The sequence below is a fragment of the Ictidomys tridecemlineatus genome, chromosome 1 (genome assembly GCF_052094955.1).
Source record: "Ictidomys tridecemlineatus isolate mIctTri1 chromosome 1, mIctTri1.hap1, whole genome shotgun sequence".
Lineage (NCBI taxonomy): Eukaryota > Metazoa > Chordata > Mammalia > Rodentia > Sciuridae > Ictidomys > Ictidomys tridecemlineatus.
The window spans coordinates 91,145,003-91,158,176 of record NC_135477.1 but is presented as its reverse complement, the minus strand read 5'-3'; the positions used below and the strand labels follow the sequence as shown (position 1 = coordinate 91,158,176).

The 13,174-nt window shown below is 37.5% G+C and overlaps 1 protein-coding gene across 3 annotated transcripts in view; it reads left to right on the top strand.

The window, feature by feature from the left end:
• The window catches only part of Acot12 (acyl-CoA thioesterase 12), a 46,103-nt gene extending 36,966 nt beyond the window's left edge, over positions 1–9,137 (top strand). For all 3 annotated transcript variants that reach the window (XM_078044509.1, XM_005315647.5, XM_040272518.2), the window contains 4 exons: positions 3,519–3,652; positions 5,657–5,785; positions 7,043–7,169; positions 7,407–9,137. In XM_078044509.1, the coding sequence (XP_077900635.1) occupies positions 3,519–3,652; positions 5,657–5,785; positions 7,043–7,169; positions 7,407–7,556 (540 nt within the window). In that variant the 3' untranslated portion in view covers positions 7,557–9,137. The remainder of the gene's footprint in view (positions 1–3,518; positions 3,653–5,656; positions 5,786–7,042; positions 7,170–7,406) is intronic.
• The last annotated feature ends 4,037 nt before the right edge of the window (positions 9,138–13,174 follow it).

Below are 13,174 nucleotides of genomic sequence, written 5' to 3'. Positions count from 1 at the left end.
CAACTTTAATATCTTTAATTTTAAAGTGCAGTCCTCAGGCTGATGTTGTGGCTCAGTAGTAGAGCACTGGCCTAGCACATGTGAGGCTCTGGGTTCAATTATCAGCACCGAATTAAAAAAATAAATAAAATAAAATAAAAAGTTATAAAAAAATACATCTTTTCTCTGTCATGATTCAGTTGAAGAATTCTTTTTTTAAAAAAACTTTATTTAGTTGAATAATTCTTACAGTTCTCTGTTAGAAATCATACTTATTTTAGATTTTTAAGCTGATGCTTATTTTGATAGTAAAAGTATGGTGTTTGAAATGAAATTTAACTTATATTTCATTTTCTGTGTACAGTAAATGTGAAATTAATTATGGTGATAATACAAGAAGCAAAAAATGTATTTTGGGAACTCCACACCTGTACATAAATCTGCTGAAGAATAATTAATAATAATTTGTAATAATAATTTGTAAACAGGTGAGAGACCTTAGTGTTTAAGTTGAAAAGATTAACTCCCAGGCAATTCAAAGTAAAGTAAGACCTACTTAGGGTGAAAGGCCAAGAGGGGTTAGGGTTAATTTTTTATCTCTTGGATGATGGTATCAGAAGTAGAGTACTGGAGGGTGGAGAGGATTTCTAAGCAGAATGTTTTTGAGCGGAGTCCTTCTGACATGAATTACCCCAAGAAGGAGATTGTCCTGACAGGAGAGTAGCTTTTCATGAAGGAGTGACTGAGAATGTCTGGGAAAATTACAGTAAAAGTCAGAAGGGTATGAACCACCTGAAAACCTCTTCCCAGGACAGAAACCCAGAAGAGGAAATAGACCAGAACTCCTATTGAAGTTGAGGGTGGGGTGGGGCCCAAGCTCTATCTGTCCACCCCCCGCCCCTTAGCCCTGGGGTTATCCAAAGTACCTCCAAGGAAAGTCCGAAATCCCTATAAGCTTTTATAAAAACCAATTTTGCCTTATTTCCCATAATTAAATCTCAATAACATATTTGTCAACAAACAGTACAAAAATTTTAAAAGTTTGGTCATTTCTTCTTGTACTGTTTGTGTGATATTCAAACCAAATTCAAACAGAGTCTTCTTATAATGAATAAACACACCACTAATAAAATCTTAACAAAGCTCATTTCAGCAAATTTTGAGCCTACTTACTTTAAGCTTCGTTTCACAGAATCAGTTCTCCAACCACCAGATGATAAAAAACGTTTGAGTTACAAATGGAATTTATCCTCCTCTGTTCTCCTGAGTATAAAGGGGAAGTCATTTTCTTAGAGAACTGTCTTTGGAGAATTTTCTCTTTTTTTCACGAAACAAAAGCTGTCTTTTCTTAGCTATTCTGTCTTCTTGTCCATTCTGCAGCCAGGTCGATGATCTGGGCAGTGGGACAACGAGGACTGTGTGGTCCTCACCTTCTGGTGGAGGAAATAAAACCTCATGTACTCCCCTGCTACTCTTCCTGGCATTCAACATGCCAAGGGAGCTCTGTAAAGGCAGAATTTAGTGGTATCTACCGAGCTTGGTGTTGGCTTTGGCTCCATGACAAGAAGCAGCAGCAATATGTCTGTAGCCGGGGGAGTAGCTCCCTAGAAAAGTGCTGCATTAACTTCCTAGGGCTGCCATCACAGGATGCCACACACTGGGTCAGTGTCTCTCGGTTCTGAAAGTTGGGAGTTTGAGAGCAACATGTTGGCAGGGTTGGTTGCTTCTGAAGGAAAGAGAAATAATCAGGATCATGCCTTGCATCTAGCTTCTGGCACTGTGCCAATCTTTGCGTTCCTTGGCTTTGATGCATCCTTGAATGAATCTGTCTTCATCCTCAGGTGTCGCTCTCCTTGTGTGTGAGTTTATGTCCAATTTCTCCTTTTTATAAGATGTCAGATTAGGGGCCTACCCTAGTGTAATGTGACCTCATCTTAACTAATTATATCGGCAATGACCCTATTTCCATGTAAGGTCTCATTCTGAGATACAAGAGGTTAGGACTCCAACATGAATTTGAGGAGGAGAGAACACAATTCTACTCTTAATAAGTGTTTAGCCCAATATTATATCCCACTTCACTCTGGCTTCACCAAGGAATCTGGCTGCCCTGAGGCCACAATATGACCAAGGATCCAGAATTCCTCCAGGCCACATACCCTTAGTTCTTCTGAAATTTCAGAGCCCCAACAGTCTGTCCTAGAGCCACCTGGCCACTATGTTTTGAGAAAGTAACTTCCTCCTGGATTTAAATGATCTTCTTTTTCTCCCCTTTGCTGGGGGCACAGGTAGGCATTCTTGGGCTAAGAAGGGTGGGTCTCAGCAACCTGCTAGAGCTCCATCCATGTTTTTCTTTGAGTTTGAGACCTACTCACATCCTAGGCCACATCTGCGTTTGCATACTGGATATGAAGACATCCTTGGCAACAAAGAGAGGTACTTTGCAGAAATAAAAATAATCACTATTTGTATCTTAATGCTGCTTTTAATTAATTTTTCATTTTTTTTGTGTTTGCTTATTGATTATATATGTGTATATGAGTGTGTTTATTTATGTTTAAATAAATCATTTATTTAAACATAAATAAACACACACACACATATATATATATTTAAATAAATGTTATATATATTTAAATAAAATTTTCTCCTTCATAGCCTGATTTTTCCATCTGCCTGATTCCTGCAGTGAAGGCCTAACCTCATATTTGTTTGTCTTCTCACACTTTGTTGCCATGGGAATGATAACATGGCAAATTTCAACACTAACTTCAAAGTACCGTGAAAAAGATAGAGAAAATGAGCAGAAAAGAAATGTGCTCTTAGCAGAACACACATCTTGATTATTGTCAAAAGCACAGTAGAAGGAAATCTCAGAATAACAAGGGATGCTTTAATGTTTAAGTATATGTCAAATGGCTCCCCAAGATGGGCCTCCTCTTATCTAAGGAATAATATACATTAGAAACACAGGAACGAGCCTTGCAGAAGGATGAGTCCTGCTGATACAAAAATCAAAAGAATGCTTTGTGCTGAGGAAATAGGGTGTTTTAGGGGCCCTATTGAGAGACTGAGTTGGTTCTGGAGGTGGCTGGCTTGCATCTAGGGTCCCCTTAGCCCACTTGAAGATATGCTGATATTCTGGGAAAGTGTCCTAAGCCATAGCACTGAGGGCCATGAGGAACTGGCCTGCCTAGCAGTCTAGTGATATTTCCTGTTGTCTCTGGGTAGAGGCAGGGAAACATCACAAGGAGATCAAGAGAGAAAGACTAATGTTCTTTATTTTTAAAGAAAAAAAATTATTGCACAGTAAAAAAAAACTCACCCTTAATTTTTAGGATCAACATCCTGGTCAGATTTCTAGATACCCAAGTATTCATGGTCAAATTGTCATGTTGAAGCTTCATTTTCATCCAGGTGACAAGGTGTCTTTTAGCTCATGTAATTGATCTATGATTACATATATATTCATATAGTTTTTCAAAGCAAAAACATTAATTTTTCTCTTGTAACTTAATTTTTCTTATAATATCTTTTAGATAAAAATATATACTCTGGAAGAGCAAGATGTTTTATCTGTTTGGGTTGAAAAACATGTGAAAAGCCCAGCAAACTTGGCTTATTGTCTCTTGTCGGACTTTACAAAGCGACCACTGTGGGACCCCCATTACATGTAAGAAGAAATTTTTAATTATTTTTCTTAATCACCCCTGACATCATGTAAAAGATGCCCTCCATATTGTAGTTCTCTCCAGGGCCTAATGTTTTATTAATTAAGAATAATTATTAAATCTTGTTCAGCACAGAATACTACATCAGGTGATATTGAAAGATGCAAAACAAAAATGAATGCTCTCTTATTGGTCTACATTGAGTTGACATGCTTTACCCACATCTACTGTAATACTCCCAATAGCATTAAAGTTGATGTTATTCCTGTTTCTGAGACCTACTGAGATTGCACAGGCAGCAGAGTGATAGGACCTGAATTGGAATCCAACTCTGCCAGGCTCCCAAGTCCACAGTGTTCTACTTTAACAGACAGCCTCATTGCTCCTAACAAAGTGATTATCCAATGCCCTCCGCACTCTTGGCCTTTAACAGGAAGTCTCTTTTTTATCTGTGAAGCAATGCTCTCTAGCAAGAAGCTGTCAGAACAAGCAGGGAATCCTGATGGAAAGGCATTCCTTCCCACTCCCTATGCACCATGTGTGCCATGATGCACAGGGTGCCTGCTGCCACCAATCTACTGCTCTTACTCCTCCTAATTCCTAATTCAGTCTCTTCCATGATCTCTCCTTTCCTGAAATATTGTCAGCTCTTTATATTCATGGATTCCACATCTGAGTATTCGACTAACCATAGATTAAAAATATTAGGGAAAGTATGATGTCTATACTGAACACATACAGACATTATTCTTGTCTTCGTTCCCTAAACAAGACAGGATAACTCCATATAGAGCATTTTCATTGTATAAGTAATCTAAGGGTGATTTAAACTATAAAGGAGGGTGTGCATGAGTCATATGCAAATACTATGCCATTTTATATGAAGGACTGGAACATCCACACTGTTTGGTATCCACAGGGATCTTGGTACCAATCTCCTGAAGATATGGAGAGACAACTGTACAGAGCTGTGCACCTTGTCACCTATATTCAGTCCAGCTCTCTCAGCTACAGTGTTTCACAGATGCCTTGCTGAAAAGCAAGGGCTGATCGCATGGACCTCTTCTTATATTAAGAGTTACTATTTATTGCCAAATGTTGACAGTATAGAGGCACATCTTTAAAATTTTTAAAACTTACTGTGATTAATAGCATGTAATAGACAATTTAATACCACTAAGGTGAAACATCTCTGGAGTCTTATGTTAGATTTGAATAGTTACTAATAAAATGATCTGAGAAGAGGAAACATTTTTAATTTTCTTGCATCAATATTTGTAAATTCTCTACAAACACAAAATTCTTAGGGAGAACAATGTCTAAAGTTTGGCATTAATTCTTTTTAAAATATCTCTCCCAGAATTCTCTATGTCACTTGACATCCCATTCAAATTGAACTTGAATGAATTGAGGAATGAATTAATTAATTCTAATTCAACTTACTTCTCTTGTACACCTACTTGTGATTCAGGCACTGTGTTCTGTTTTCATTTAATCCTCACAATAATCCCATAGATATTATCTACACCTCAAAATGAAATAACAAAATGACTTGCCTAATGTCACATGGCTACTAAATGGCAATCTGAGACTCAAAAGTCAAAGAAACTTAGTGCTCTTTCCAACATGTTATACATATCCTATTTCTTTACCTAATAGTCCTTCTTGAACTGTTTGTATAATTCACTTTACTTGACCCTAGAGAAAAATAATTTTGTGGAAAACAGATTAATGTCTTCCTCTGAAGTATCCAGGGCAGTGAAGTTGGAGTCAATTGGCCAAAACCCTTTCCATCACATGCAGAATTGCTCCTTTTGACCAAACAGCTCATTCCAAAGGCAGCTTTTGAGCAATGATGCTGGTTTTTTTTTTGGGGGGGGTGTTAAGTGAGCTGAAGGGCAAATATGGATGTCAACAATGAGACTGTGCACATTAATTGGAGAAGTGGATGCCTTATTCTAGCAGATAGAAAAGTGTGCCCATTTTCCACTGTTCTGTTTACATAGGTTCTGTGAAGTCATAGACAGGGTGAACGAGAATGACCAAATATATTACATCATCTGTTCTGAAGTCAATAGTGACAAACCCAAAGACTTCATAGTACTTGTATCACGAAGAAAGCCTCTCAAAGATGGGTAAGTATCCACAGTTCAAGTGTTCTAACAATACCTTATGGTATAGCGTAGAAATGGAGAGTTAATGTGAAAGTAAGGAAGCCAACATAGGCATTTCTGGTCTTGGATGATATTCATTTAATTTTTTTCCTGGATGAATCTTTAGCTGCCATTTAAAACATGAACAATCACATATTAGGTGCCAGCTGTGGGCAAAGCATCATGCAAGGATTCTCAAGCAGTTCTCTTTCCTGTTGCTCTGTAGAGATGTAAACCTGAATTTTAGCAAACCTTTTAAAACATTCCACTTTAAGTTAAAAAAAAAAGGCAGTGAATGCAAATAAATTCCAAAAGTTTGTTTAGGATTCACAGAGGCTCAACTGTGCTAGATAGACATCCAGCACCAGCCATCCACGGATCAACTGGGGCACTGGTCTGTGTTCATCAGACTCCTCAGAGTGTGGTGTCTCAGGGGCGATGTCCCAGATATTCCCTCATGTGGATAACTAGAGTATCATATGTTATATCAAAAGATGAGAAATTCACTAAAGTTCTTTCTTAATAATTATGCAAATTAATCCCAAGGCAGTGTGCCAATGAAGTACCTATAGAGACATTAATACAGAAACAGATTTATTGTTAGGTGAAATCATAATTATAACATACATGTGTATGTAAAATCTATCTACATGTGTGCATTTTCTTCTACAGATGTTAATATTATACATTTTTTATACAGCAAAGACTAGAGAACTACCCACAAAAAAATATTAAGAAGAGTGCTTTAGGGTGGAGAAGAGGATTGCAGGTAGAGTGGAAAGAAGGGAATTTCTTATTTTCTAGCTTATAGGGTTCTCTGTTGTTTGAGGATCTTTAAAACAATGGGTATTATTTTCTTTTTAATATAAAGGGAGTGGAAACTGAAATTACAACCCTTTAGAATATAAGGAAACTTTAATTTGGAGGTTGACTCCAGCTTTGGGAAGTTTTGCAAAATGGCCCTTATTCCTGTTCCCTACAATTGAATGCAGCCAGAGAGAAGGTTTTCTGATGCAAGCCACTTAGACAGAAGCTTTGCTTTTACATGGATAAACAAATTGCTTTGTGGGCTGGGGGTACAACTCAGTAGTAGAGTGCTTGCCTAGAATGCACCAGGCCCTGGGTTTGATCCTCTGCACTGCAAAAATAAATAAATAAATAAATTGAATTATAGTTTATTTCCTAATGACTGTTGTTTGTTTCTCACAAGAACCTGAAATGTGTGTTCTTAACTTTCAGCAACACCTACATGGTGGCAGCCAAGTCAATCATCCTGCCATCAGTCCCACCATCTCCACAGTACATCAGGAGTGAAGTCATATGTGCTGGATTTCTTATCGAGGCTATTGATAGTACTTCATGCACTGTAAGTTTGATGAAGCATCTGCAAATTTATTAGTTGCTCCAAATGTGGAAGAATCTTTTCATGTCCCCAGATTTCTTAATTAATTGTAGTCATGTGTCCACACTTCGTATCCATTTCAGAAAGTCCCCAGAAGTTTAGGATCATAGCGTCCCCTCCACCAACCAAGATTCAGGTCTCTGCTTGAAAAAGCTCTAAGCCAATAAAAAATTAAAATATTGTGTTTTCTTTTTGAAACAGGTGTCTTACCTTAACCAGATGTCAGCTAGCATCCTTCCATACTTCGCTGGAAATCTTGGTGGCTGGTCAAAATCCATTGAAGAAGCAGCAGCCTCTTGTATTAAATTCATAGAGAATGCTACTGATGATGGACCTATCAGTGGACTTTAAGTGGTCAACTTTCAGTTACTTGCAGTTTAATTTCCTACTCTTAATTCTAAGTGCCTTCGTCCTGACACTTGACAAATTTGGGGGCCACAGAATGATTTAATATGAGCTTAAACAAAATGCAGTTAAGAAGAAGTTAAATACCAAACCGAAATGTATATCAAGTTTAATCCTAGTGATTTGGATTAGCATTAAAAGAGCTTTAAAACTGTTATAGATGATCTGTGGCTCTGCCTCTTCTAGCAGCACAGATACTGGAAAATTGCCTGGATGCAGTGTCACATGTTGTGTAAAATGGTACAAATATAGTTAAAAATCATCATAAACATGTTTAGGTTACAGAGGCACAATGAGCTTGAAATTTCATAAAACATAAAATGCTGATCTGCTGTAGGTTGATTTAACGTGTGGTGGCATCTCATGTGCAGCAGGTATCTGCAAGTCAGGAGCACCTGACAAGATGTATTACATGTTTTAGAGCTTTAAATTATGAAGGCATTAAAACGTAATGGAATCCAATCAATTTTAGTAATAGGAAATACTTTACTAGTGTCATTTTACATATATTCAAGGTGGCTGGCCAATTTAGTATCTATTGCTATATATACACACACAAAGTACCTGCAAGATGTGATATTGCAGAGAAAGTGAGTATTAACTGAGCTCTTCTTTCATAATCATTACATTAGCACTTTATTAGGGGATAGACTTTGACATTCATTATTCCACTCTAGAATTTGTCTTAACGCTTAAGACAAAGAAGAATGTGTCAAGTCAGCCTCCTTTAACCGACAACTTTTATAAGTTGTTGAAGGAGTTGTGCATTAGTGTTCAGAGGACTTACCAGGTGGAACTCATCCTGGTGTTGGTTTTCCAAGGCTCTACCCCTGCTCCCACCTGTCTAAACACACAGTCTGTAGCAGGTCATAAGTAGTTTTACTTACTTTTACACTTAAAGTATTTTTATTTGTCAAGAGATTTTTAAGAATGTGAAAATTTTGCATATGTGAATTTTGGACTGTGCTGCAATTTTATGAATTAGCACTTATATATAATATGAAGCATAGATATATAGATGAAGATGATTATTCATTACCTTCAGAAGTAAAAAATTTGAGAATATTTTTATATTAAAAAGGTAAAAAATAGTAATGAAGGGGTTACATTACATTAAAATTTTGTATGCTGAAATTTTAGACTTCTCCAATTAAGATACTTATAAATGCTGTCTGCCTAGCCTCAACTTTTGAGTTTATATTTTTTAAAAACTTTTTCCTGAACAGAAATATTGTGAGGATGAAGGAGTAAAGTGACTTCAGCCGCTTCACGCTGAGACATAAAGATGTTGCTTACTCTCATTTACGGTAGTCTCACCTTAGCCCTGGGAGATACGTTCTAAGACCCCTGGGGATGCCTGAATCCACTGATAATGCTGAACCCTGTCCTATGTGTGTTCCTGTATATACATACCTGTGATAAAAGGCTTAGTTGACAAATGAGACACAATAAGAGGTTAGAAACAATAACTAATGATCAAATAGAACAATTTAACAATATATTGTAATAAAAGTTAAGTGAATGTGGTCTTCTGTCTCTCAAAATGCTTTATTGTGCTGTCTATTGTGATGCTGGGAGACCATTCCATGCCTGTGATGAGACAGACTGAGGTGAGATGAGGTGGACATTGTGATGGAGCATTAAGCTACTGTGCACCTTCTTACTTGAAGGTCAACAGGCACTGCAGTTTCATGACAGGGCTATTGATTAAAGGACAGGTAAGAAAAACATCATGGATATGCAGGATACAGATTCATGTCCCTGGCAAGACAGAGCAGGATTATGTGAGATTTCATTAGGTTACTCAGAATAGTGCATGATTTAAAACTCATGAAGTGTATTTCTGGAATTTTCTATATAGTATTTTTAGACAGCATTTGACTGAGGGTAACTGAAACTATGGAAAGCAAAATTGCATCTAGTGTGGGCTGGGGGCTGTGTAACATTGGCATATTCTGTACCTACATGATTTTCTCCAAGGTACTACTGGTCACATATGGTTAGTTACTGCCATATTGGACAGTACAGATAAAGAACATTATAGAAGATCCTTTAATAGTGTTTGTTGGTCCATTTAATTTGCTCCAGTCTTATAGAGAAGACAGGTCCTGCTCTTTTCCATTTTCACCTATCCTCATATCACACAATTCCCTCTAACCTTCCTCAAATATTTCACTTTTATGACTCTGAACAAACACCTAGCTCTTTCTTGGATCATTCGGCATAGCCCAAATTAAAGTGCTCATTTTAAAGATTACTTTTCCTTAGAAACTTTGAAAGGGCATAGTTGGCTAAAAGATAGCAATGCATCAGTTTCTACTTGGGGCACACCAAAAATATGATATCTGTTGTCCAAAATAATGCCACAGTTAGGCTCTCCAGTTGTGAAATTCTGTAGCACTACATTTTCCTGTTTTAATCAGAATAGGTCTTATGACTCTTTCATGTATTCAATAAATATTAGCAAGAAGAATTTGCTTTGTGCTAGACACTTTTTGGCACTACAGGTTCAGCAAGGAATAGGAATATGCTGATCATATTTAAAAAACGAAAACAAAAACAAGTAAGTCATGTGGGATATCAGAAGGTGTGTTTTATGGAAAAATAAAGCCATTAAAGAAGATGAGTACTGGGAGGAATTAGAAGTGGTTGTTGCTATTTTATATAGAGTGGTTGAGAAAGCTTAATTTGAGGATCGTTTGAGCAAAAACCTGAAGACAGAGAGGGAATGAGCCATGAAGAACTCCTAATATAGCATGCATCCTGCCAAAGATCTAGCAGAGACCCAATCTTTGGAGAGCAGTGTTTCTGGCACATTCTAGGAAAAACAGAGAAGCTGGTGACACTGAAATAAGAGTGAACAGTAATGGTAAGTAGGGACTGTGGAATCAGAGACCTCACCTCCATTTATTCCCTTTGGTGCCCAGAATTCAAGCAAAAGTGATTGCTCCAAAGAAAGCTGGTTCATCAAACATCTGTCCTCTGGAGAATAAGGACAGAAGAAGCAGAGAAATGGAGTTACGCTTATTTTTTCCTTAGGTGTGCCAAAGCACCTTTAAGCAACACTCAGGATGTCATGCCCTTTTTTAATGGTAAGGGTTTCCACATACTTCTAGCAGGACTGAAAGCTTTTTGATTAAGAGAAGAGCTCGTTCCTATTAATTCTTCCTGTTTTTTATGTAACTGAGTTGCTATCTGCATCCACTTTTTCTGTCACTTTTGCTATAGAAAAACATCCAGAAAAAAATGTGCAAAATGATGAATAATTTTAATAAAGACTGAAATAAACCAGAATACTTTATACATACTATCCAAAGGTTTTGTTCATATTTCTCATTACGTATTTCAGAAATGACCCCCGAAATTTTTACCAGCATAGTTACAAGGGTAAATTTGAAAACAAATGCTATAAAAGTATGTGTAAAGGAGCAAGTTTTGTGTTTTAGGATAGATTGTGAAAATAAGAACTATTAAGTTTGTTCCTGATTTACTTTTTCCAGTTGAAAACAATGTAACTGTTGAGACAGGCAGCTCACCATGGGCCCTGAGTGGTCTTGCACATTCTTGCTTGATATGAAAGGCTGTAAGACTCATCTGTTTCCTGATTCTGAAAAGTAGGTCAAGGTGACCACAGTATGGCTTCAGTGTACTGCTCTCTGGGAGAGGCATGGGGAGGGACTGGCTGGTTGGCTACTAGCTAGAGTGCTTACTACTTGCTCAAAAAATTCTAAGATCTGAATCCACACAAACCCACTGTAACTGTAATATTCACCTTGACCCATTTTGACACCCTCATAGGTCTTGTGGAGGAAAAGAAAGTAATAAAAACTTTCTGATACTTAAGCTGCTTACTGTGTCATGAGTAATATACTCTTTGGTCTCTGAACAGAGTCTTGTGTCTTCCGCTAAACAGGCTAACTTATTAGATTATTTAGAAACTCAGACCCTTCACAATTCTTGACAGCAACCTGTTTCCAGATTCACAAGTCAAAGACATTTTAGATTAAAATTAATTTCTCATTTTATACCTGCAAGTATGAAGTACCATATAAAAATTACACATCTGCTTCTTTCACTTTCCATTTGGTGACCTTTTCAGAAACATTTGTGAGTAGAGGAGACATGGGTACTTATATCACTTAAAAATTCATCCCCCCCACCACCATGTCCTCTCAATTGAAACTTGTGGGCTGGTAACACTTTACATTTCTTTTTTATTTGTTTCTTTTCTTTTTTCCCTTTTTTTTTTTTTGTTAGGGTGGGTACTGGGGATTGAACCCAAGGGACTCACCCACTGAGCCACATTCCCAGCCCTTTTTTGTATTTTATTTAGAGTCAGAGTCTCACTGAGGTCCTTGCCATTGCTGAGGCTGGCTTTGAACTCAAGATCCTCCTGCCTAAGCCTCTCAAGCCACTAGAATTACAGGCATGTACCACCGCACCTGGCAACACTTTACATTTCTGATCACAAATTTCAAACAGGAATTCAAGGAGTCTGAATGCTACTGTATTTTCCTGCATGTTTCCTATTTTACTATGCCTCCTCTTCCCTCAATCTTCTAATGTCTGTTTTACTAGAAGATCATAAACTTTAGAAAATGCTTCATTAAGAAGGTTCAAACCATCAGGCAGGATCATCTTATATTGCCACAAATGCACCTTCCACATTTCTGCTTGCTCCCCTATTAGAATGGATGAAGTATCTCTACTCCTAGCAAAGAACAATTTCTCTAACCTTCTCCAGAGCTTCCCTACTTTGGCTCCCTTTTTTCTCTGCATCAGGAGTTCCTTAACCTACTCGATTCTTTCCATTACCACTAATATCTCTTAAAATAAAACAAGGCAGCAGTTTGATCCCATTTCCTAAATCCCATGCCATCTCTACCTCACTTATCTATAGATGTGGTCTTCTTATCCTTATTTTGTTCCACCCAATCATACTTCTACCTCTGCTACTGCACAAGGACTTCTCTCATCAGGTTCACCTGGGTTCTAATTATTGCCAAATCTATTGAGGCTGTTCTTAATTTATTTAATCTCTGTGCAGCTTTCACTGAAGTTAGCTAATTCCTCCTTTCTGTAATTTTTCTCTTCTTGGCTTCTGTGATGTCACATTCTTAGATTTCCCTCCTATTCACTAGCCACACTTAAAAGCTTCAGACTTCCCAATATTAGGTTACACTAGGGCTGTGTTCTTGGCCTCCTTCTCTCTGTCTCCACACTGTGGCAAGACTCTGGGTTTTAAAGAATAATCTGCTTGCTAATAACTCCCATAGAACTGTGATTGGGCAAGGGTGGGGGAGGGAAGGAGAAGGGAGCATGGGGGCAGGAAAGATGGTGAAATGAGATGGACATCATTACCCTAGGTACATGTATGATTGCACACATGGTGAGACACTACATTGTGTACAACCAGAGAAATGAAATGTTGTGCTGTAATTGTGTACAATGAATAAAAATGCATCCAGCTGTCATACATATCGAATTAGAATAAATAAATGAAATTTTCAAAAACTCCCCTAGTATATCACCTGTCTTAACCTCTGTTAAACTTTATGCCTATC